We start from the raw sequence: 23,431 nt of genomic DNA on the forward strand, positions 1-23,431 counted from the left end.
GCAGCCATGATATTAAAAATACACCTTAAGCTCAGTCAAATGTTAGTTCTATTGACATAGATGTATTAAAGTAGATTCAGGGCATTCTGATACACCAGACGATCCCAATTTTAATATTCCAGCAGCAAAACAAATATGTACTTTCGGGCTCTCAAGCTTTATTAAAATTACATTCATTTGCTTTCCCCTTCATTTTTATAACCTATGATACATTAAATCATTTCTACCTATGCCTGGTTTGTATAACTATATCCATAGAGGGGGTTTAGTAGAGTACTATGCATGGTGAGATATTCTAACTGTAATATTTAGCTGAGTATCTGATAAGCTGTATTGGCGACTTTATCTCAGAAGCCATCTCTGTATTGATATATTTGTCGCAACAGGATTCTCTATGGAATTGGTCTGTAGTGAGTAGGATATGAATAGAAGTGTCAATTTCTCCCCATACATTCATACTATAAAGACTGAGGCCGTCAGTGTCTGGGAATGTGCTCTGCAAATGTGACTTGAAATGGAAATGCAAGGGTCAGTCCTGAACATGTATGTTTAGGCTTATCTTTAATAATTTTGTTTTGATTTTGTTCTAATATTCATATTTAGGTAATGGATTTGATTTGAAAAACAAAGCAAAGAGCTATTTACCAATATCTCTGCTGTGTGTATCCAGTTCAGTGCAGGTGCTTGAGTGTTGCTGTGTATTCCAGGAAAGTCGTTTAAAGATGCAATCCAGGATCTTAAGCACTTACAAATTCGTAATATACTGTATTATACAAAATGCAAAAATACAGTGAGCTCCAAAAGTATTGGGACAGTGACAAATGTTTTGGCTCTGTACTCCAGCACTTTGAATTTGATACAATGACTAGGAGGTTAAAGTGCAGTACTTTTTGTACACAGTCCCCCCATTTTCGGGGAGCAAAAGTATTGGGTGAAATTCACTCATATGTTTATTAAAGTAGTCAAAAGTTTAGTATTTGGTCCCATATTCCTACATCAAGCTTGTGACTCTACCAACTTGTTGGATCCATTTTCTGTTTATTTTGGTTGTGTTTCAGATTGTTTTGTGCCCAATAGAAATGAATAGTAAATAATGTATTGTGTCATTTTGGAGTCACTTTTATTGTAAATAAGAATAGAATATGTTTCTGAACACTTCTACAGTAATGTGGATGCTACCATGATTACAGATTATCCTGAATGAATTTTGAATAATGATGAGTGAGAGTTACAGATGCACAAATATCATATCCCGAAGACATCCTAATAAAATACCAAATACCAATACATGCTAACCTCTCCCTATTACAATAACAGGGGAGGTTAGCATGTCTTTGGGGGGTATGCTATTTACGCCCCTGTAACTTAGTCACCAGTTTTGGCTCGTGAGCACTACTTTCAAAACTGCTGTCTGAAATTATACAAAACCTTTGAAGCATCACTTTAACCAGTACAATCAGTCCGCACCATCAAAACAAATTGTGGTTTTAGGAAATATGCTTGGCACTGCAATCCTCTTTCACCTGAGGCATTTCATCTGCCTCCACATGTGACTAGGGAGGGATACTAATACGTCCAGTCTGATTTACAGTAACACACACTGTACTTTATCACTACATGATGAAAGAATGACACAAACACTACTCCATTTTACTTCCAGTGTCAAGTTGTTGGTCAGGCTTTGTTGTACAAATGTTTTCTGTCGTTCTCTGAAAGAAGCTAAGCTCCTCTTGTCATATATTTTGATATTGTTTGATACATTTTTCAGATTTCTTCTTTGTAGTTCTAGATAACAGAACCGTTACCCTTTCACATGTACTGAGGTGCAGTACACATGTTGGTTGAAAAGCCTTCCTTTGCATCGCTGAGTGAAGGAGTGCTAATGGTTTTGTAGCCAGTCTCCTGCTGGGTTTCAAAGTGCACCTCTTTATAGGACAAGGACTCCTTTTCCTCTGGGCTTTCACTAGAAACAGGGTCACCGCTGTCTTAGGAGTTTTTTTCTTCCATGAAAAAAACAATAGTGATAATTTTTATGTAAGTCTTTCATAGAACATCCTATTTCAGTCCACATTTATGTAACAAACCGTGAATGGACTATGATTGTCTCTTCTCCCTCACGTTCACTGTGACTTGGTTGCTGTGGAAACCCATGTTAGTGTTTGAGAAAAACAGAGAACACGAACAGTGAAATCTTCCTTAGTTTATCACAACCAGTAGAGTCTCCAATGAAGTGTGAGAGTGTGTGCGTGTGTGTGTGTTAGCCATTTGCCCCTGTTCTTCGACAAAGCCTCTGCACTCTTCACTTTGATGCTTGTTACCAGGTTACAGCCAATCGTTTTTTGTTTTCGGGCACATGTCGTGCTTCATTGACGTCAGAGTTTTTTCCCCATCTTTCCCTCTCAAGTGTGATACGTATTTTTCATTTCAAAACTAGGTCTTCTTGGAGAGGGTGGAATAAAAGGAGAGAGAACAACAGCCATCGCGGTCCCCGGTAAACATTACTCTCCAATGACACTAATGAGCCATGCTCTAATCTCAAGTGCTGAAGCACTGCACTCGCAGCTTTGTACAAATAACACTCACGCTCATTCACAAAGGAAAAAAGAGAGATGATACATGAGTACATGTTTTTTAGACTGAATGACAAATTACACAGCATTCTGGTTCTTTTTTTTATATATAACATTTTCCTTCTGCTGCTCATCTGAGTAGGATTTGTATTATGTTGCTTCTTTCTCATGTACTGTGTCCGTAGCTTAGGGAAAGGCTCTGTATGAATGAAAGGTTTTACTCGTGTTTCAGTGGTTTATGTCCTCAGACATGTTTGTGATATAACCACTGATGTTTTTGTTGCTGTTAAACACTCCTGTGTTAGAACTGGTTGGTGTGGGTGCAGTTCACTTCTTGAACCCAGTCTTGGGGCAAGTTAGACAGATCCCAACCTGTCCCTAGGTTACCTATCTCCTGGCAAGGGGGCAGAGCCCGCTGGGCTGGATTACCTGCTTCATCATGGCCTGAGTCTGAGCAACAGCATGAGCAGCAGCATCTTACACAAGCAACAGTACACAGACCTGAATATAGAATATAGTATAATGATATAGTATAATATAGTATAGATTGCATTTTGATTGCTGTTACAGTGCTTTTTGGTTTGTTAATTGGATTCATACTGACTTTCTTTTTTCCTTTGTTCCTTTTTAAAACATTTGAATTATTTGTGTACTTATTTGGCATTTTACTGCATTGTTAGGAGCTAGTAACATAAGCATTCAGCTTATAGCGTTCCGATATAACATCTGCTAAACTGTGTACGCGACCAATAAACTTTGATTTGATTTGAAAAATAAAGCAATCATTTGCACCTTATTACATGTAGAGCAACACTTCTTTTATGAATCCAGAAAGTGAGAAAGATTGAAAACTTCCTGGCAGGAAAAGGAAAAAGGCATAGGAAATGACAACATGAGTGTTCAACCTAATTCATTACACATACACTGGACAAAAATATAATTGCAACACACAACAATTTCAAAGATTTTACCGTCCATATAAAGAAATTAGTCAATTTAAATAAATAAATGAGGCCCTAATCTATGGATTTCACATGACTGGGCATCGGCGTAGCCACGGGTGGGCCTGGGAGAGAATAGACCTACCCACTTGGGAGCCAGGCCCAGCCAGTCAGAATTAACTTTTCCCAACAAAAGGTCTTTATTACAGACAGAAATACTCCTCAGATCCCGCAGGTGAAGAAGTCAGATGTTGAGGTCCTGGGGTGGCGTGGTTACACGTGGTCTGTGGTTGTGAGGCCGGTTGGACGTACGGCCAAATTCTCTAAAACAACGTTGGAGGCAGTTTATGGTAGAGAAAATAACATTCAATTCTCTGGCAACAACTCTGGCGGACATTCCTGCAGTCAGCATGCCATTTGCCTGCTCCCTCAAAACTTGAGACATCTGTGGCATTGTGTTGTGTGACAAAACTGCACATTACAGTGTCCTTTTATTGTTCCCAGTACAAGGTGCACATGTGTAATGATCATGCTGTTTAGTCAGCTTCTTGATATGCCACACCTGTCAGGTGGATGGATTATCTTGGCAAAGGAGAAATGCTCACTAACAGGGATGTAAACAAATCTGTGAGAGAAATAAGCTTTTTGTGTGTATAGAACATTTTGGGGATTTTCTTTTCAGCTCATGAAACATGGGATCAACAATTTACATGTTTCGTTTGTATTTTTGTTCAGTATAAAACAATGCATAATACTTTGCATTGCATTCAACAAGTCTCACCCCCAGCCTTTTGCTAATGCTAACACCAGAGCTCATCCCTAGGCATCAAACCGTGGCTAATGGAGGATTTCTGAGCCTATTGATTCAACTTGAGATCGTGAGGGAGAAAGCATCACCAACACTCAAATACATGATTGAATGTAATAACTGTAACACCAGGAATGAAGACCTTTACTAATACAATTCTTTGCTCTCTTACTCATTGTTCTGGCAAATGTTTTCATATCTCAACTGTGAATTGCATTTAGCTGACATCATCCCATAAACACTTGAATGATTTCAACATTGCCATGATATATGATTCCTTTGTGTTTTACTTTATTAAAATGTCTTAAGTGATGTATTCTTTAGTTTCTAGAGGCATATGGCACTGATTAACTGGCACAGGCCTACCATGGCGTATGGTAAAACTCTTTGTAAAGCAATGAGCAAACCACTTGTAATGAAAATAATTCATTACATGCAGCTCAGTGGCAACATGCAACACCATGTTCAGAGAATAACCACTTCATTATTCTTTCAGGTTCATATAGGAACAGCCAGACTGACAACCTTACCAGACACGTCATAAACGTCAGAATACGTAAAATAGGTCAGACATGAGCTGCCCTAATTTGGTTTGAACTAGTTTAATGACAGACATGCCACCATTAGAGCGCCTTGATGCCCGCTGTGTAGCGCAGAGCTGACATGAGAGACCACAGTGACCAGTATGGACAGAGGAACAACCACGAGCCCACCCCAATGGGTAGTGTGGGGTGCCCCACCCCCACCCCTCTGCCCAGGGGCGAGGGCAGAGCAGAGCTACTTGGAAGGAGGAGGAGGAGGAGGGGGTTAGCTGGCATCATGCCGCCCTCCCTGCCTAGCCTGCCTTAGTGAGGAGGGGGTGTCAGGGAGGGAGGAAGGGCTGCTGATTGATGAGGCCAGGTCTGTGGTCTGGGTATAGAGTGTTGCAGAACAGACGTCCTGCTGGCACATCCTGCCCTTTCCCTTCGCTGCGCGCCCCCAGCCCTCCATGCCCACCCCAGCCCTCCACACCGCCTTATCGGAACTCCTAATTGTCCTTATGAATATTTTAGAAGTGAGCAGGAATGGGAGTTGAGGGCGGGGGTACGGTTTCAAGGGCTCTGACAGCTAATGATCCACTCTGTGGGTACAGGGAGGGAGAGATGGAGAGAGAGACAGAGAGAGAGAGACAGAGAGAGAGAGACAGAGAGAGACAGAGAGAGACAGGGAGAGAGACAGGGAGGGAGACAGGGAGGGAGAGACAGGGAGCGAGACAGGGAGCGAGACAGGGAGAGCGACGGGGCGAGAGACAGGGAGAGAGGTAGGGGAAAGATGTGAACTTAGTGAATGGTTATTTACTTAAATTGTATACCTTTTTACACCTTTTTATGTTGAATGTAATTTATTTTCATCTAAAATATACCCACATGGTGCTCTATAGATGTCTAGAGCTAGTTGGATGTAATGGAACGTGTTCGTCTCATTTGTTCCCATTCTTTTAAAGATGTAGATAATGATGACTTTGAGATGCCTTTATCCTCAATTTGGACTTCAATTCCCAGTTGGCAAAATCTTCTGAAAATATCCAAGCCGCTGATTGAAAGTGTGTTCTCTTTGACTGTGGCAACTAATATCTTTGTCACGTCCATCAATCAACAGTCTCTGAGCAGCTGTCTCTCTGAGGGAAAAGTATTGCTCGCTGCAGTGCAATGGATTCTTATTCAATAATATAGCGGCTATATTTATCAAAGTGATAATGTAGCCGGTCAACCACAGTAATTATCTGCTTTATTGTATATTGAGCTGAGACGGAGGCTTTCTCTTCTCTGTCTGCCTCCTTTAGACACACGCAGACCACTGCTCAGTTAGGCTCACTCTACTTTTATACATCTGCACGTGTTAGTCTTTTTGGTATGTCAGCTTGGAGCTAACTGTAGTCTCACCATTGTCCTTTTTTTGGAGGGGATTGGATTACAGACTGTGTATTGTTTTCCAAACAGCTGCAGACAGATAATAATAACCAAACAAAATGCAGTCCGTCCCATCCAACTGAGACGGAGGCCCTGCTGCTGTATTTCCTGTGATTTGAGGAGTCAGACAATGGTCTGACAGAGAGGTCATATCCTGATATCACTTAGATCACTGATGATGTAGAATGGTCATGAGATTAAACCAGATATGTCTGGGAATCAAAACCACTTTCCTTATCTAGCCCTCCCTACTTCCCTACTCCCATACCAGTAACATGACCAGTACCAGGGAGTAGACAGCAAAAGCTTTTAGGGCCCTTGGTAATGGCATACAATACATACAGCCACTAGATAGAGTGCCCACGAGAACAACCAACAGTTCCCTTTTCCCCCTCAAGTGAATTCTACAGCACCAAAGGAAAAATCTGAGCATACTCACACTGAAAGACTTGTCTCTTAAGATGTTATATAAGAGAAATATATTTGTGAGCAGATGAAAGCCTTGCTATCAGCCGCCTCCCCATGCTGATTCTCAACTGCCTTCACACTCAAAGAGGCCCTTTGATAAGCACATTAGATGGAACGGACCGGACACAATGGTGATGTCATGAGGATTAGCATGCTACCTTGCTTAGTGCGGCAACAGGCACAACAAGCTCATTCACAACAGTGCAGAATGAGCAGGGTGGGGATGAACGCTACAGAAGCAGAAATAGTTCAACTATACATACTTTATATAGACTATAATACAATAATAATGGCTTTTAAAGTAGGATCTTGGTGTATGTTCTGTGTAGCTACCTTTGCACACTGGAAGACACTGGCAGTTCAGCCTCTAGATGTTTTTGGTACACTAGATGTTTTTGTCAGTATGTCGGTTTGGCATACAATACTAAGAATGAAGAGACACATTTCAAGGCCTGAAAAGCAGAAAGCCTGTTCTCTTATTGCTAAATTCACACACTCACTATGATGTCCTGCTGGTTTGATATCAGAATCCCAGACTAATATGTATGGTGTATAGAGCCACATTTCTATCAATCCAGGTCTGGATGGCTGTGAGAAAATAGCTGCTGGCCTGGTTCCCACTGAACTTTATGAGCCTCCACGGGCCTTGTGAACAGATTAAACAAGTTCACTCGTCACTACTCTCTGACTGCAGCCCCGTATACAGACAGACCCATCACCCCCACCCAACCTCCATTATAAATGTTGTTGTTGAAAATCTCTCTGTTCAACTGTATTCATACCCCTCCAACCACACAGCTTGACATGACTTTTGAAAATTTGTTTCAGAGCTAGAATTTGAAAAGCAATAGAAGGGATGCTTGTTTTATTTTGGATATTGTTTACCATACTTCCCACTGGGCAAAAACTGTTTGAATCAACGCTGTTTCCATTTCATTTCAAAAACCAAAAAGAATTGTGATGACATTGAATCAACATAAGATAATTTCATGTTTTTTTCCACCCAACTTTTCACCTAAATGCAGTGACATGGTGAAATGTTTTGTTGATTTCACGTTAGTTGACAACTCAACCAAATGTAAATCAAAACTATACATTGAAATGACATCTGTACCCAATGCGTTCAGAGTTGGTTGGTTTTGTTTTCTAGGTTTTGTGTAAGATTTGAATTGCTTTACCAATACTTTGATGTATTTATATTATGGAGTAAAATCCTTGGCTGGGGGAATGTTTGATGGCCTTCAGGGTTCCATGTGGCCCCTTCTAAGGCCATGTCGGTGTGAGACTGTTTGTGATTGGCTGGGCCGGGGAACCAGGGCCTGACAGGTGTTTGGTAGAGAGACACCTGTTTGGCCATGTGCTGATTTAGTGATCCATTTACTGGGAGCTGCGGGCAGCGTCTGTGGGACACCCGAAACATGCCAAGTCATTTAAGGAGGAATAACGGCCATGCTGTCCCAGACCTTCACTCTTTAGCATGCTCAGCTAGGAGCGCCTCGGAGGAAATATTCACTCTTTAGCATGCTCAGCTAGGAGCGCCTCGGAGGAAATATTCACTCTTTAGCATGCTCAGCTAGGAGCGCCTCGGAGGAAATATTCACTCTTTAGCATGCTCAGCTAGGAGCGCCTCGGAGGAAATATTCACTCTTTAGCATGCTCAGCTAGGAGCGCCTCGGAGGAAATATTCACTCTTTAGCATGCTCAGCTAGGAGTGCCTTGGAGGAATTATTCACTCTTTAGCATGCTCAGCTAGGAGCACCTCGGAGGAAATATTCACTCTTTAGCATGCTCATCTAGGAGCACCTCAGAGGAAATATTCACTCTTTAGCATGCTCAGCTAGGAGCACCTCAGAGGAAATATTCACTCTTTAGCATGCTCAGCTAGGAGCACCTCAGAGGAAATATTCACTCTTTCTTAGGCGCGCATGATTATGTCCTCATTTTAAGTGATGTTGCATTTCAGGACATCTCTAATCAGAGTGATCAATATTTACTTATGAATCCATCTCTTATGGACAATGACCTAGATATGAGCACTCGTTGTTAGGCTTTGTGTTATTTAGTCTCAGTGCAACATGTTCCATGGTTTGTTCTGAATGCTGAGTGTCCCTGGCACTGGGTGTTTCCACTGGCCCCTCTCTGAGTGATCACGGCCAAGGGCCAGAGGGGTGCGGCTGGTTGGAGGCTTGTTGTGGAAGTGCTGCCTGCTGCCCTGCCCATCTCACACAGCCATGGCCGACCAGCCCAAACCAGCTATTCACATAATGAGCAGGTTGGGACTTTAATTTGCAGGTCCCGATCAGATCTGTGGCAGTCTGGTGGAGAAAGTGCATAGTTTCCGTAGTAAACACAGCCTTTACGGGAGCCTAACTAAAGAGCAGCCTTAGTAAACAGGAAATGAACCAGGAAGGTGTTTTTTTTTGTCGTTGTTGAGAAGAATGCCCCTGCTCTGTACCACACCAAACACAAGTGCATCTAACTGCACATTTACACATGTTGTGTATCATTCACAGGGCCGGCTCTAGGCATAAGCGACATAAGCGGTTGCTTAGGGCCCCCGGCCGATAGGGTAACTCAGTTGGGGTCTCAACTGTTGAGAGTTACAATAGTAGAATACACAAGGTGCAATTTCGACATTTGATCAGCGGTTTTTCTCATGTTATGTCAGTCATTGACAGTCACTCAATTAGTGCGTCAGCAATTTTTTTTAGATTGTTAAGTTAGTCTAGCCAGCTATCTAAACTTGTAGTAATCATGGTGAAATAATTGATCGGGCACGAAGGACACTTGCCCAAGGGCCCTGACCTACAGGGGGCCCCCAATGATTTTGTTAGTCAATCTCACTCAGATATCATATTAACATGGCATAAGTCATGGCAAAATGTGTAGAATTGCAGGAAATTAACTCTGAAACATATTTTTTTCCTATTCGCCATTCAAAACGGGGACCACTAAAAAAATTGCCCAGGGCCCCCAAAAGGCTAGGGCAGGCTTTGATCATTCATTACTCATGAGACTTTCTCTCTCTCCTCAGCAGCACTGTCAGACAGATATGACTGATGAGATTTAGGTACTTTTCAGAGTTCTCCTGCTTAAGCTTTTATCTTATACACCATTTCATCATGTGCCTAAACTAGAGTAGAGGGTCGTTTGATTCAGTACTGGTCAATTTGCCGGGATCAACTGAGCCTTGGTAGACAGGTACATTGTAACCAAGTTATGTTTCACAACATTTCAAGCCTAGGAAATCCAACAGTAATGTGTCATACAGAGCTCATCAGCGTGTTGGTAGCTACTGTAAACAGGGTTGGGTAAGACACGTTGTTAGATAGAGATCAGCCGAGACACCACTGTACTGTCAGAGAGCTGTCAGCAGACGCCAGCTGCTGCCGCTGCAACGACCGTGAACACACACACACACACACACACACACACACACACACACACACACACACACACACACACACACACACACACACACACACACACACACACACATCAGCCTGTGCGTTACCTCCAGCACCTCCAGGGTGATGGAGACGGAGGCAGAGACTAAGGGCTCATTAGTGTCTTTGGGCCCAACTACACTCCCTCACACTGTGACCTCTCCATCCAGAGGAGTCAGTGGCCTTGCTGTAGACATCTGGCTCAGAGGCAGCCCAGAGACAGGGGAGGTCACAGCTCTGGACCTGCACCAGCCTGCTAGGGGAACCTGAACAACACACATATAAATAAAGCTTGATTTGCTCTGTCTGGCTTGATATCACATGCTGTCATCAGCTCATGTAAGCACCGTCATTCAGACTCTTAACGAAGCCAAGAGAACCACTCCTCTGATAGAAAGTTACCACAAACACAACACTGGTTTGATTTCCTTTGGTTTATAGTGTGGGATTCTTTTAAGATGTAAAACAAATCTCATTGGACTTCTATATCACAACACACCACACTGTGTGCTCGTTCCTCTTACAATAATCGCTCCATTTCATGCTCTAATAAGCGTCTTTGACCACATATAATAAACTATTTTATTTGCTACATTACTTAACATTGATAAGATCCTGCGAGTGGCAACCATGCAGAATTAAAGTCTGCAACGGTTTGAACTGCTGCTCTGTGGGATCCTCTTATGCCGGGGTGTCTTCCAGCTGGGTGGCTTATGATAACTGAAAGATAATGAAATATGTATTGAAACACACACATGCAGCGAGAGAGAGGGGGAAGATAGAGAGGGAGGGAGATAGAGAGGGAGGGAGATAGAGGAGAGAGAAAGGGAGGGGCGAGAGAGACAACGAGAGAGGGCAGAGAAAGGGTCAGAGACAGAGACAGATAAATATTTAGTTTCTCCTGTGCTGAAGGTCTCTAAATGATGAAAGGATAAGGAGTGATATTTCAATTTCTCTGTCATTGTCAACCATTGCATAGGAGTACAGTACTTGTATCGTTCCCAGCTCACACCAGCACACTGACAGGCCTGTTTTATTATTTATAAATGTACATGCTAGGGCAGGTTTATTATAATGGTTGCATTATGAATAATTCAATTATTCAATTAATTTGCGTCTTGACATGAATGATGTTTATGTGTTTATATCTTTGACAATGTTCATGTTTTGTTCTGGGAATAGGTTTGTAGGGGATGTATTATAACCTAGCTAGACAGAGAGTCATGTGGTAGTAGACTGAGTTTCCTGCAGTATACATTGTGTGTGAATTGTGCAATTTTATTTCAGAAATTAAGAAACAAAGGCCATAATGACCTGTGTGCCAGTCCTGATCCAGATGACTGTTTTGGGCACAGCCCCCTCATGGACGACCGTTTCGGCAAACTAAGCGAAGAGAGTGATTTAATGTACAAGCGCTGTGGTGTAAGTACTTCCTCCATCTCTTGCCATTTTTTGTTGATTCCTGTTTTTATGTTGATGTCCACTACAGGCGCTAAACAAGAAAGAACACAGAGGCTGTGATAGCCCGGACCCCGATGCCTCATATGTCCTCACCCCTCACACAGAAGAAAAATATAAAAAAATTAATGAGGAGTTTGATAATATGATGAGAAATCATAAAATCGTAAGTAAATGCAATGTTTTTGCTGCTTGGCTTTGTGGCACAAAGGATTTAGATCTTTTGGTTTTTATTTGTTTTTATTTGTTTATTATCCCACCCTGCAACCTCTGTCAACTACTATAAGTAAACATGGACTATTCAAGCATAACCTTTTTTCCGTTCATTGGAAGTGTAATTGTTTATTTTGTTTGTTTGTACTCCAACTTATATTTTGGCACAGCCTGATAAGATCACATTGTTGTTGATAGGTTCAACCTTTTCAAAGATCTTTTGGAATTATCACGTCTTCACATTATTTGAAACATTTGAAAACTATATGAAAAGGAAAGTGCTTTTTTTTATTCCAGAGGAGAAGCTTCTTTATTATCAATGTATATTTCCCCCTGGAAAAAAAAAATGATTCCCATTCTGGCTTAAATATTGACTGGTTCTCTAGCTTTGGTGATTGATGTTTTTTTCCCAAAACCCAATTTTCACCCCCAAGCAGATGTGAAAATTGAATCTCTTTTAGTCCCACAGTGGCCAGATCATGTGACTGGGGAAATAAAAAAATGTTTATCTCCCCTTTGCTCATTTTATGGTCTTTCCTGGTTCCCCATCTCCTAGTGGGGCATCCTCCATTCACCTGGGCAAATCATACACTCTTAGAAAAAAAGGTGTTATCTAGAACCTAAAATGTTCTTTGGCTGTCCCCAAAGGAGAACCCTTTGAAGAACCCTTTTGGGCTCCACGTAGAACACTCTGTGGAAAGGGTTCTTCATGGAACCCAAAAGGGTTCTACCTAGAACCAAAAAGGGTTCTTCAAAGGGTTCTCCTATGGGGGACAGTTGAATAACCATTTTAGGTTCTAGATGGCATCTTTTTTTCTAAGTGTATGATTTTCCGAAGTGAATGGAGGACGCCCCACTAGGATATGGGGAACTAGGAGAGACCATACATTGAGCAAAGGAGAGATTTTTTTTAAAGTGTACAGTCCAGTACAGCATCAGTGGACTATCACTGTGTATTTTCCAGTCCTTCATCACGCCACTACCATTACACAGAGCTTTACCTTGAGACAAGAGTGATCTTATTGCGGGTGGCAATCATAGAATCCTGCATAAAGTATAGTGCTTCAACTGTTGTTTTCTCTAATTCTGACATGGAGGGCACCACTGTTTGCAATTAACACACTAATAATATCACTAACTGACTGCCTCACTGGACTATGCTGAATGGAGTGGTCTCACTGTCAACAGTCACTCTCACACACTGTGGATAGTTAGCACTGCACAGACATGGAGTTGAGTAATATTAACGTCAAGTGATTATAACCCATCATTCTTACTATACGTTTTTATCCAAAATGCTTTCATATTGTTGGAAATTACACAATTACACTATCCTGATTAAAAGAGAAAACATTGTTTTGCAGTGCTGACTATTACAATGCAAGACTGAACACCTGGTACACAGCACTGCTAACGGGCATGTTTCTGAATATGTTTTCAGTGATGTGTAATGATTTTATATAGCAAAATTATTGTTTTGTGCATTTACAATAACATAGTGTTCATTTATACATTTTTTGCATTATTATTTATGAATATATTATACAAGCTTATGACAGCATCATATGTCGTACAGCAATTTTTCAAATTCCACTTTAAAGCATATTATTCAAGACAGTTATTGTTTAATCCCATTACAAGGGTATATTTATTTGTGGTCATTTCTTGGCCATTCAGACTAAATGCAATGTTAATAGAAGTCAATGTGTAAGAGTGTAAGATACACTTTTATAAGCAACCTGGATTAGGAACATGAACATCTTGCCAGCTGCAGTTTGTTTGCCATCAGTTAATAGGACTTCTCTGTTAACCATACCAATATGATTGATGTGGCACCATCACAGATGCCATCTCTGCCATCTCCTCCCCCCTATGACCCTCAGCCCAGTGCCAGGTCTTTGATTCTCCCCATGTCTGTGTGTTTCCCTCCTGTAGCCCACAGCGCTGCCCCAGCAGAACTTCTCCATGCATGTGGCAGTGCCAGTCTCCAACCAGAACACCATGTCCTACAACCCAGGAGGCTCCATGAGCAGCCAGGCCCTGGCCCAGGCCACAGCCTCTCTGAGCGACAGTGGGATGCTCTCTCCCAATCAGGCCTCCTTACACAGGAATGTGGGCTCCAGTGGGGGCCAGCAGAGGCCACCTAGTCAAGGCAATGCAGGTCAGTACTGTTACATTTCACCGTTTTTTTTCTCTCACTACAACTGACTCTACATCCATGGTGGTAAAGATTCAGATCTTTATCCACCAGTTTCCCTCTTGCTCTTCCAGATATAACTTTCTCCATATTTGCCCTATATGTATATGTTTGCATTGGGCCTATTTGCATCTAGTTTGTTATGGAAAAAAGTCCCACTTAATTGAAGGGATCTTTCATGACTCAAGCAAATGTCCAGTGGTGTCAATGAGCTCATGTTACCACTTGTTTACCGCTCTTGTTAATAGTAATGGCTGCATTATGACTCATGTTTGACACCTTTTTAAGACTTGTATTGCTCACAGGAAGTGGGATGAACTAGTAATGTTTTGACACTATAGCTACATCCTCTGTGTTGTGCGGAGTGGTCTGTGCATTCAGCCAGTCCATGCCTTAGCAGGATGCAGAGTTCTGTATGGTAAAAATAGCACTATGCTTGCAGTCCATCTGCATTGGAAATAAGTAATGTATGGCTTTTGTATTCATTTCAGTCACATGAAAAGTGGTAACCACAATTGCAGCACGACCACCTAGCTGGGTAAAATACAATTTCTCTATTCTCTGGGGAGCCACTGAAACAGCAGGGCAGTCTTTAGCCTTACTGCCATCTCATTCAAACAGTTTACAGCTGAATTCATGTGCACTGTGCCTGTAAAGTACCTACTGTACCCAAACACATACAGTGAGGTAAAAAAGTATTTGATCCCCTGCTGATTTTGTACGTTTGCCCACTGACAAAGAAATGATCAGTCTATAATTTTAATGGTAGGTTTATTTGAACAGTGAGAGACAGAATAACAACAAAAAAATCCAGAAAAACGCATGTCAAAAATGTTATAAAATGATTTGCATTTTAATGAGGGAAATAAGTATTTGACCCCTCTGCAAAACATAACTTAGTACTTGGTGGCAAAACCCTTGTTGGCAATCACAGAGGTCAGATGTTTCTTGTAGTTGGCCACCAGGTTTGCACACATCTCAGGAGGGATTTTGTCCCACTCCTCTTTGCAGATCTTCTCCAAGTCATTAAGGTTTCGAGGCTGACATTTGGCAACTTGAACCTTCAGCTCCCTTCACAGATTGTCTATGGGATTAAGGTGACTGGAGACTTGCTAGGCCACTCCAGGACCTTAATGTGCTTCTTCTTGAGCCACTCCTTTGTTGCCTTGGCCGTGTGTTTTGGGTCATTGTCATGCTGGAATACCCATCCACGACCCATTTTCCATCCACGACCCATTTTCAATGCCCTGGCTGAGGGAAGGAGGTTCTCACCCAAGATTTGACGGTACATGGCCCCGTCCATCGTCCCTTTGATGCGGTGAAGTTGGCAGAAAAACACCGCCAAAGCATAATGTTTCCACCTCCATGTTTGACGGTGGGGATAGTTTTCTTGGGGTCATAGGCAGCATTCCTCCTCCTCCAAACACGGCGAGTTGAGTTGATGCCAAATAACTCCATTTTGGTCTCATCTGACCACAACACTTTCACCCAGTTGTCCTCTGAATCATTCAGATGTTCATTGGCAAACTTCAGACGGGCATGTATATGTGCTTTCTTGAGCAGGGGGACCTTGCGGGCGCTGCAGGATTTCAGTCCTTCACGGCGTAGTGTGTTACCAATTGTTTTCTTGGTGACTATGGTCCAAGCTGCCTTGAGATCATTGACAAGATTCTCCCGTGTAGTTCTGGGCTGATTCCTCACCGTTTTCATGATCATTGCAACTCCACGAGGTGAGATCTTGCATGGAGCCCCAGGCCGAGGGAGATTGACAGTTCTTTTGTTTCTTCCATTTGCGAATAATCGCACCAACTGTTGTCACCTTCTCACCAAGCTGCTTGGCGATGGTCTTATAGCCCATTCCAGCCTTGTGTAGGTCTACAATCTTATCCCTGACATGCTTGGAGAGCTCTTTGGTCTTGGCCATGGTGGAGAGTTTGGAATCTGATTGATTGATTGCTTCTGTGGACAGGTGTCTTTTATACAGGTAACAAGCTGAGATTAGGAGCACTCCCTTTAAGTGTGTGCTCCTAATCTCAGCTTGTTACCTGTATAAAAGACACCTGGGAGCCAGAAATCTATCTGATTGAGAGGGGGTCAAATACTTAATTCCCTCATTAAAATGCAAATCAATTTATAACATTTTTGACATGCGTTTTTCTGGATTTTTGTTGTTGTTATTCTGTCTCTCACTGTTCAAATAAACCTACCATTAAAATTATAGACTGATCATTTATTTGTCAGTGGGCAAACGTACAAAATCAGCAGGGGATCAAATACTTTTTTCCCTCACTGTACAGTACTGCTGTATACCTATTCAGTGGGTAGATTCACAGGTAAATAATATTTTGTTGTTCAGTTCCTTGTACTAGGTTATTACCTTAATATGTATACAAAAGCAAGGCTACTGGCTGGTGGCGTTGTGGTCAGAGTACTAAAGTGTGGACCTGAACATGTCCCTTTACAAACTATGGAATTCTGGTATTGTTGCCTTAAAGAAAACACTTTGACTTAGGGCCAATCCCTGACAACTTTGACTTGGATGACTGCACAAAGTAAGGACAGGGCCAATGGCCCACTCGCCATAGAACCAGAGAGAATGCATTCCCTCTCACTGATAGCTCCCAGTAGTGGTAGAAGTGATGGAAGTTGTATGTTGTTAGATGTTGTTTCCATGTATTCCACTATTAAATCCTAAACATTTCCAGACACCTCATATTATGCTCTATGGCAGTGGATAACTGAGAGAATGACCCCAGCCTCTTTGGAGGGATTGAGTGCAGCTCTTCCCTGATCCCTGGCTCCCAGCTGAAGGATGCAGATGGTTAATAATATCATTTTGTGCATCTCATTAGGTGGCATGCAGGGTAGGACAGACCTGGCAGTGCCAGTGTGGCGTGAGCCCCAGCCCAGCGGCTACAGTAGGTCCTTCAGGAGGAACTCATTAGGTCTCTGTGACTCTGCCCAATAGGCCCTCACCTCACTGTCTGTGGCTCTGCCCAATAGGCCCTCACCTCACTGTCTGTAGCTCTGCCCAATAGGCCCTCACCTCACTGTCTGTGGCTCTGCCCAATTGGCCCTCACCTCACTGTCTGTGGCTCCGCCCAATAGGCCCTCACCTCACTGTCTGTATACATGTACATGTGCCTGCGACATGGTCATCGACAGCTTTTGTCAGATTCTTGGTCATTTATTGCATGCGAGGGGACTGTATTTGTTGTCTGTCTGTGAGTATTGGGAACATTGAAGGCAGTTAGTTAACATGGTCTTCATATCCATGTTAGAGTGATGGTACACTGTCCTTACTGTATAGCAAGACACCCAAGCTGACTGTCAGCATGTTCTGTTCTGTCCTCAGTACCCTGACAGAGATGCTGTATGTTCACTATATTATTCAGACTGCAGCTAGACAGGTTGGTGAAGTGATTACATCCAAAGCTCCAAGAGTCAGTCCAAAGGGACAGATCTTTTTTGCCAATGTGTTCCAAAGAAGAGGCGTAGATGGTTGAGTACAGTAACAGAGGAAAATGGCAGCAGCTGCTAATGTCTGGCCAACCGCTATGGTGACACACAATCAAACCACCAAGGACACCAGGAAGGTCACACGTCCATCTGTTCCTCCTGGATAGTAACAGATCAAGACTGCCTCTTGTTCTCAATCGGCTGCTCACTTTGTGTCGCTCCAAACATGTTTGTGGTACAAGTTTTGTTTGGGGTTTAGGGATGAAAACAGTCACTATATATTTTCTTAGGGCTATCCTTTCATTGTGAACTTGTTTGTTGCCTGAAAGGGTTAACATATTAAAAGGTAGGGTTCAGGCGGCAGATTCTCTTTGGAAGGTAAATAAACACAGTGTTTCCTTTAAGACTGACACCTCCATCCCACCCTCCCTCCTCTAGTTTCCTTCCCTCTATTGACAGGTGCATCTGTTTTTCCCAGTACTTATAAGGCTGGAGAGAGCCTGCAAGATGCCTAGGCCAGCAGAACCCTGGAGGTATTCCGGCCATGACATCCCTCTAAGTCCTCTGTACACAATGACCGGACAGCCTGTCATGGCTGCTATGTGCTGTGTGAGAGGCAGAGGCAGGTGGACGTTAACCCTCTGCCTACCAGACAGGCCACCGTGTCTCATATGATACAGTATTATGATAGTAGTGAAAATACATTATCCAATCAACAGAAGCTATATTTAAAGCTATAGATTATACATTTAATTATGTCCTGCTTCGTGAGCCTAGATATGCTGGGTATAAGTTTGAGTCTGTGGTTGGTGAGGTGATTCGATGCTCTCAGTCTGGGCTGGGTGAAATACTTGGTCTGTCTGTATTTGGTCTTTGGCAGTGCTCGGAGCCCTGTCCCTGTGCTGGGTAAGCGGTAACGTTGTGGGGTGCTGTGCCGCCCCCATGCCAAGGGAGGGGTGTCAGCCGTTGGCACACTGGCAGGAGACTGCAGCTGTTGTTTGTACCAAACTGGGTAGAACAGCAGACACAGACTGCTTGGAAGAGAAACCTCTCTCTCTCCAGTGCTGCTGTCAGATGGCCATTCCTTACATAGCTCTGATTTTTCACAAGCAGCAGCTATTGGGAGAGGAGAGGCCTTTTGCACCAGTTCTGTCTTGTTGCTCGCTCTCTTTTCTCCTCCGGTGGTGTGGCTTGATATCACCACTAAGAGGGGCTTACAAGCACGGAGAGTGTCCTGGGAAATGCTCCGGATCACTGATTAAGCCTAGGGAATGGCGGCACTGATCCAAACCCTAATCTCATCTGATATGCCAGCACTTGTCCTCAGAAAGAAAACTCTTTCTTCATATTGATGTATACCGGCAAAGTGCAAATGAATCATTTTGTCCATGGACATGACATGGCATGTCATTGCAGCTTAGTTTTTCTCTCTTCCACATTGTGGAAGCATATGAACTGTAGCTTGAAAGCTTTTTGGAGCCGTTTTCATAGTTTCCTTTCTGCAGCAGTGTGAAGGAGGTCTTTACCACATGTGATATGAGTTGACTATATGTGTTCATTAAGAATGAACATGAGTCTGGTTTCAATCTGAGATCATAACAGGATTTGGCAGCTGACAAACTAACACATGAAAGTGTGTTTCTGTTAATACACCACATCTTACGTTGAGCAGAAATGAGAATTTCATACAGTCATTTCACTCCTAGAACATTACAGGCACCTCGGGTAAATGAGGCTCTGCAGAGGGGTGATGTTAATTTAGCACGAGTTGCATAAAAGCCAGTGTTTAAGATTAAATAAGGGGGAAGGGCTCCACCATTCTTCCTGCAGTCTTAGGAAAAAAAGGCACCTAAAAGAGTTATTTGGATGTGGAGAACCATTGGAGAACCCTTTGAAGAACCTTGTTGGTTCCAGGTAGAAAGACCCATTTCCTTCCAAGTAGCACCCTTTTTGGTTCCAGTCAGAACCCTTTTTGGTTCCATGTAGAGCCCTTTCTACAGAGGGTTATAAGGGTTCTCCTATGGGGATAGCCGAATAACCCTTTTGGAACCCTTTTTTCTAAGTGTGGAGAGGTCTCACAGTGGCTCAGTCCCAGTGCTCTGCAGACATGAATCATGATAAATAAGGAGAGTGGAGAGCAGTGGGCTCCACATGGTAGTCTGGGTCTAAGTGATCATGACATAAGCCTAGTGAGGGTCAGAATATTCACTCACAACATACAGTATTCTGCTTTTGCAGGCAAATTGTTGTAGCTGTATTTTAATTCTGTATTTTCAGAGAGCAGTTTTTGATAGCAATTATTTTTCAATTGTTCTGTCTAAAATGAGCCATCTGTTTTGGCTCTCGTTCAAATACCTAAACCTTGGCTCACGAGAAGGCTATGAACTTCTTATGCTTTGCTCAAACATAAATGATATGGATGTAATTAAAGCAACTCTGTGATATCATTTTTTACACCTAATTAGCAATCCAATGTGGAATTCTTTGTGTGATACAGTCACACTCCTCAATGCATTAGAGATGCTTTGCACACAGTTTCACTCTTTCCATGCTCTCTCTCACTCTGTTGAGCATTAAGAATGAGAGCTTGTCAGAATGTTAGGGGATGTGACTCTTCTCTCTCTTATGCAATATGCCTGCAAGCTGTGCAGATTCCTTCATTAATACTGGAGAGTTACAGGCTCTTAAAGAGCGATTGCAAGGGCTGTTTGTGTGTCAAAGAGAGTCTATCTGAACATATTATTCCTCTATTTCTTGAGAACCGTGGAAGCCGTTGTTCCCAGTGGATTACCACTTCCAGTGTGTGTTTTTTCCATTAAGAAAGCATTCTAAACTGTATTTGTTTTTATACTAAGGGGCCCTCCAAGTGGAATATGGATTTCTTGGAACAGCTAACTAGTGAGTGAGTGACTGCACTGCAGTCTCACAAACTGTGGCCCTGCTCTCTGCTTCCTGAGCCAAAACAATACCAGAGCACCCGCTAAAGAGTTTCTATCCAGGCTCATTAATGGACGCTATTATTAGAATTTGCTCTCTTTTCCACTTAATCTATTAGAGGCTCTTGATTCACATCCATTAATCTTTTCTCATTCATGTATGCATATTCTCTTCCCTCACTGAGACTCAAGTTCCTCTGGTGTTTGCCTAATGACAGTCAGGTCTGGTCAGTTCTGCATCACTTGCTCTTCAATGCATTCTAGTGAAAGCACAATTTAGTCAACATAGTTTATTTTGTCTTACGTTCAGATGAAAACTAAATGTTTGAGTGGTACATACAGCCTCTTATGTAATCCTGCTCCACGGTGGGCGGTGTTAATTATTTACAACAAAGAGTATATTTATTTACCCAAACACAGAAACTAAACATTCTACATGTTCTAGGTTCATTCACTGTTGATTTGATGGCAGAAGAACCATTCTGGTTCAGATAACACACAGAAAACAAATCTGCAAAGATGTTTCTGCCAAAAGGCTTGTGTGATCTGTGATCGCTGCATGTGATAATTGTCTTGTTTTAAAATGTACTGTAAGGTAAAAATAGTTGTTCTGTCTTGTAATGGTGCCCCATTTTAGTGACTGTTTTAAATGGGAACTGGCTTCAATTACATCTAAGTCTTTTGTTAATCAGCAATTTCAGGCATTATGCTCTGCACAAATGTACTTTACAATTCTGCATGTTGCTTTTGTGCACAACCGGCTGTAGGCTATGTACAACTAGCTTCAAGGAGCATGTTTTTTCTCCGTTACGCCATAGTTACTGCCTGAAATGCCGACACATTCACGTTTGTGAAACAACATATTTTCATTTTGAACTGATTCCCTGTGATGATACCATGGGCCTCTGATCATTATCAGAGCTGTGTTGCTGCACCTTTTACAGTCAGGACCCTCCCCCTCCTGAACACCAGCCCAGATATTGCCTCGCTTGATTTGCCCACCCACCCCCACAACTTTTTCTGAGTAGAGCCGAGAAGAGAAGAAACCTCTGTGTGGAAATACACAACCAGGGTTGTGTCTTATCAGAAAATAATACATCTTTCTCAGAAACAAAGAATTATAATTTAGACAGATTTATCACATTTTTGATAGTGAAGATACCTTCTTTGCAACTGTTGTTGACCCATGTGGTACTCGTCCTCCAATGAACCTATATTTATGTTAAAATATAGGATTTTTTGTTATAAGCAATAGCAGTGTCTCCTATTTGTAGGGTTTGGGGAATTTACATAGCTAATTATATGCGTGCACCTTAGTTTTTACTGCAGTATAAGATGAAAGCGAGTGCTGGGAGCGATAGTAGCTTGCTGTTGATTCAGCTGTGACATACCATTGTATGTCTCATAACTGTTTATTTGGCCGTGTATTGTGGGGGTTCTTATCTGTAGCTAGAGAGGTGATTGTTCCATTATGTCACTAGGTCCTGCTTATCCTGCAGCCTGCTTGTGTTTCACTGGGCTCTATACAACACAATGGAGTGCTCAGTTACTTGTTGAAGTGTGACACTGATCTGTTGATGAAATACTAGATAGCATTGATTCTTTCATCCCTCTGTTTCTCATTATTTTCCAGATTCTGATATCCATTTTTTCAATGTTCTGATTCATCAGAATGGTTATAGCTGAATAATGCATCAAAAAGAGATATAAACTGCTAGTGCATTTGCAAATACTCTCACATTGATTTCATAGCATAGCATGTCATTGATTTCATACCATATGTAGCTCAATTCAGCCCCAGTCCAGGCATTGTGCGACATGGACTGTACTGGTCCTTCTCCTGATCAGCTCTGAGATGGTGTCATTGCCCTGTGCCTGCTTTCACTTTGTTTTAGAACAGTTGCCACAGGAAGTGACTCTGGGTGGGGGGTAAACCAGCCTTATGACTCATTGTTCTGTAAATCTACCATTAGAGTAGAGAAGAAATGACAGTCCACACATACGTATATAGTACTACGAATACAGTACAATGAGTACATAGATAGTCTTGCATACTGTAGCAAGACATAGTATTCTCATATTGTCACACCAAAAAAGTACCATAGCAATCCTTAGCAAACAGTTTTACCCAACTGTAATGGCTTGCTTTTCCCACCTTAAACAGCAGTCACAGTACATTTGTTAAGGGAATTGCTCCTCATCCCAGGATACAAGGAGTTGACTTTGATATCGTCACTCACAGCAAGAATGAAAGGCTCATAAATTCTGAAATGGACGTTTTATTTTGGTAAATGTGCAGGATAATTATCTGAGACTATTAAAACTTCCCAGAGGGTTGGGAACACTTAACGTTGCGTGCCGTGGCAAGCTATGCAGCTTTGAAATGGTGCGTTGGAGATTTAGCAGATGACTGTTGTTGTAGTGTCTCACAGTCCCATGACGGCTTCTGTCTCTGTCTCTCTCTGCAGGGAACGGCTTTGTCAACCCTAGGGGCTCTCCGGGACTCCTGGGCGCAACCAGCGGGAACAGCCTGGGGAAAGTCATGCCCACCAAGTCTCCACCGCCCCCTGGAGGGAACATGGGAATGGGCAACCGCAAGCCAGACCTGAGAGTGCTGATCCCCCCGTCCAGCAAAGGCATGATGCCCCCACTGGTGAGTAGCCTACAGTCCCCACTCCTCACTGCACTTGAGCAGACTGGTAGAACACTGCGTGTATCTACCTCGGGGCTGCACCGATTTTGGCTTCTTTGTCCCTCACATGTGTGCAACAGAGGGAGTTTTATTTCCCCTCACAGGATTGTGATGGTATTATTGTGGTATAGTGTGCAATGTTGGAAATGTTTTGGAGCAGGAGAAATGGTCCTCCTCACTTGAGGATATCAGTGCTGTCTGAGGACCTCGTGCTTCATTCCTGGTGGGACAGGTTTACTTGCAGCCTAGATTCACTTATTACATCAACAGCAATCAGCGAGCGGCATTCGTTCT

The 23,431-nt window shown here is 42.6% G+C and overlaps 1 protein-coding gene across 6 annotated transcripts in view; it reads left to right on the top strand.

Annotated features, from left to right (window-relative positions):
- Nucleotides 1-23,431, top strand: part of LOC106560805 (myocyte-specific enhancer factor 2A) — a 94,948-nt gene that overhangs the window by 59,185 nt on the left and 12,332 nt on the right. For 4 of the 6 annotated variants that reach the window (XM_014124111.2, XM_014124110.2, XM_014124113.2 and 1 more), the window contains 3 exons: nt 11,672-11,806; nt 13,789-14,014; nt 22,914-23,098. In XM_014124111.2, the coding sequence (XP_013979586.1) occupies nt 11,672-11,806; nt 13,789-14,014; nt 22,914-23,098 (546 nt within the window). Of the gene's footprint in view, nt 1-11,469; nt 11,605-11,671; nt 11,807-13,788; nt 14,015-22,913; nt 23,099-23,431 lie in introns of all 6 variants that reach the window. The other 2 variants (XM_014124112.2, XM_014124114.2) reach the window with 1 other exon arrangement.

Source organism: Salmo salar, chromosome ssa10 (assembly GCF_905237065.1).
Source record: "Salmo salar chromosome ssa10, Ssal_v3.1, whole genome shotgun sequence".
NCBI classification, from domain to species: domain Eukaryota; kingdom Metazoa; phylum Chordata; class Actinopteri; order Salmoniformes; family Salmonidae; genus Salmo; species Salmo salar.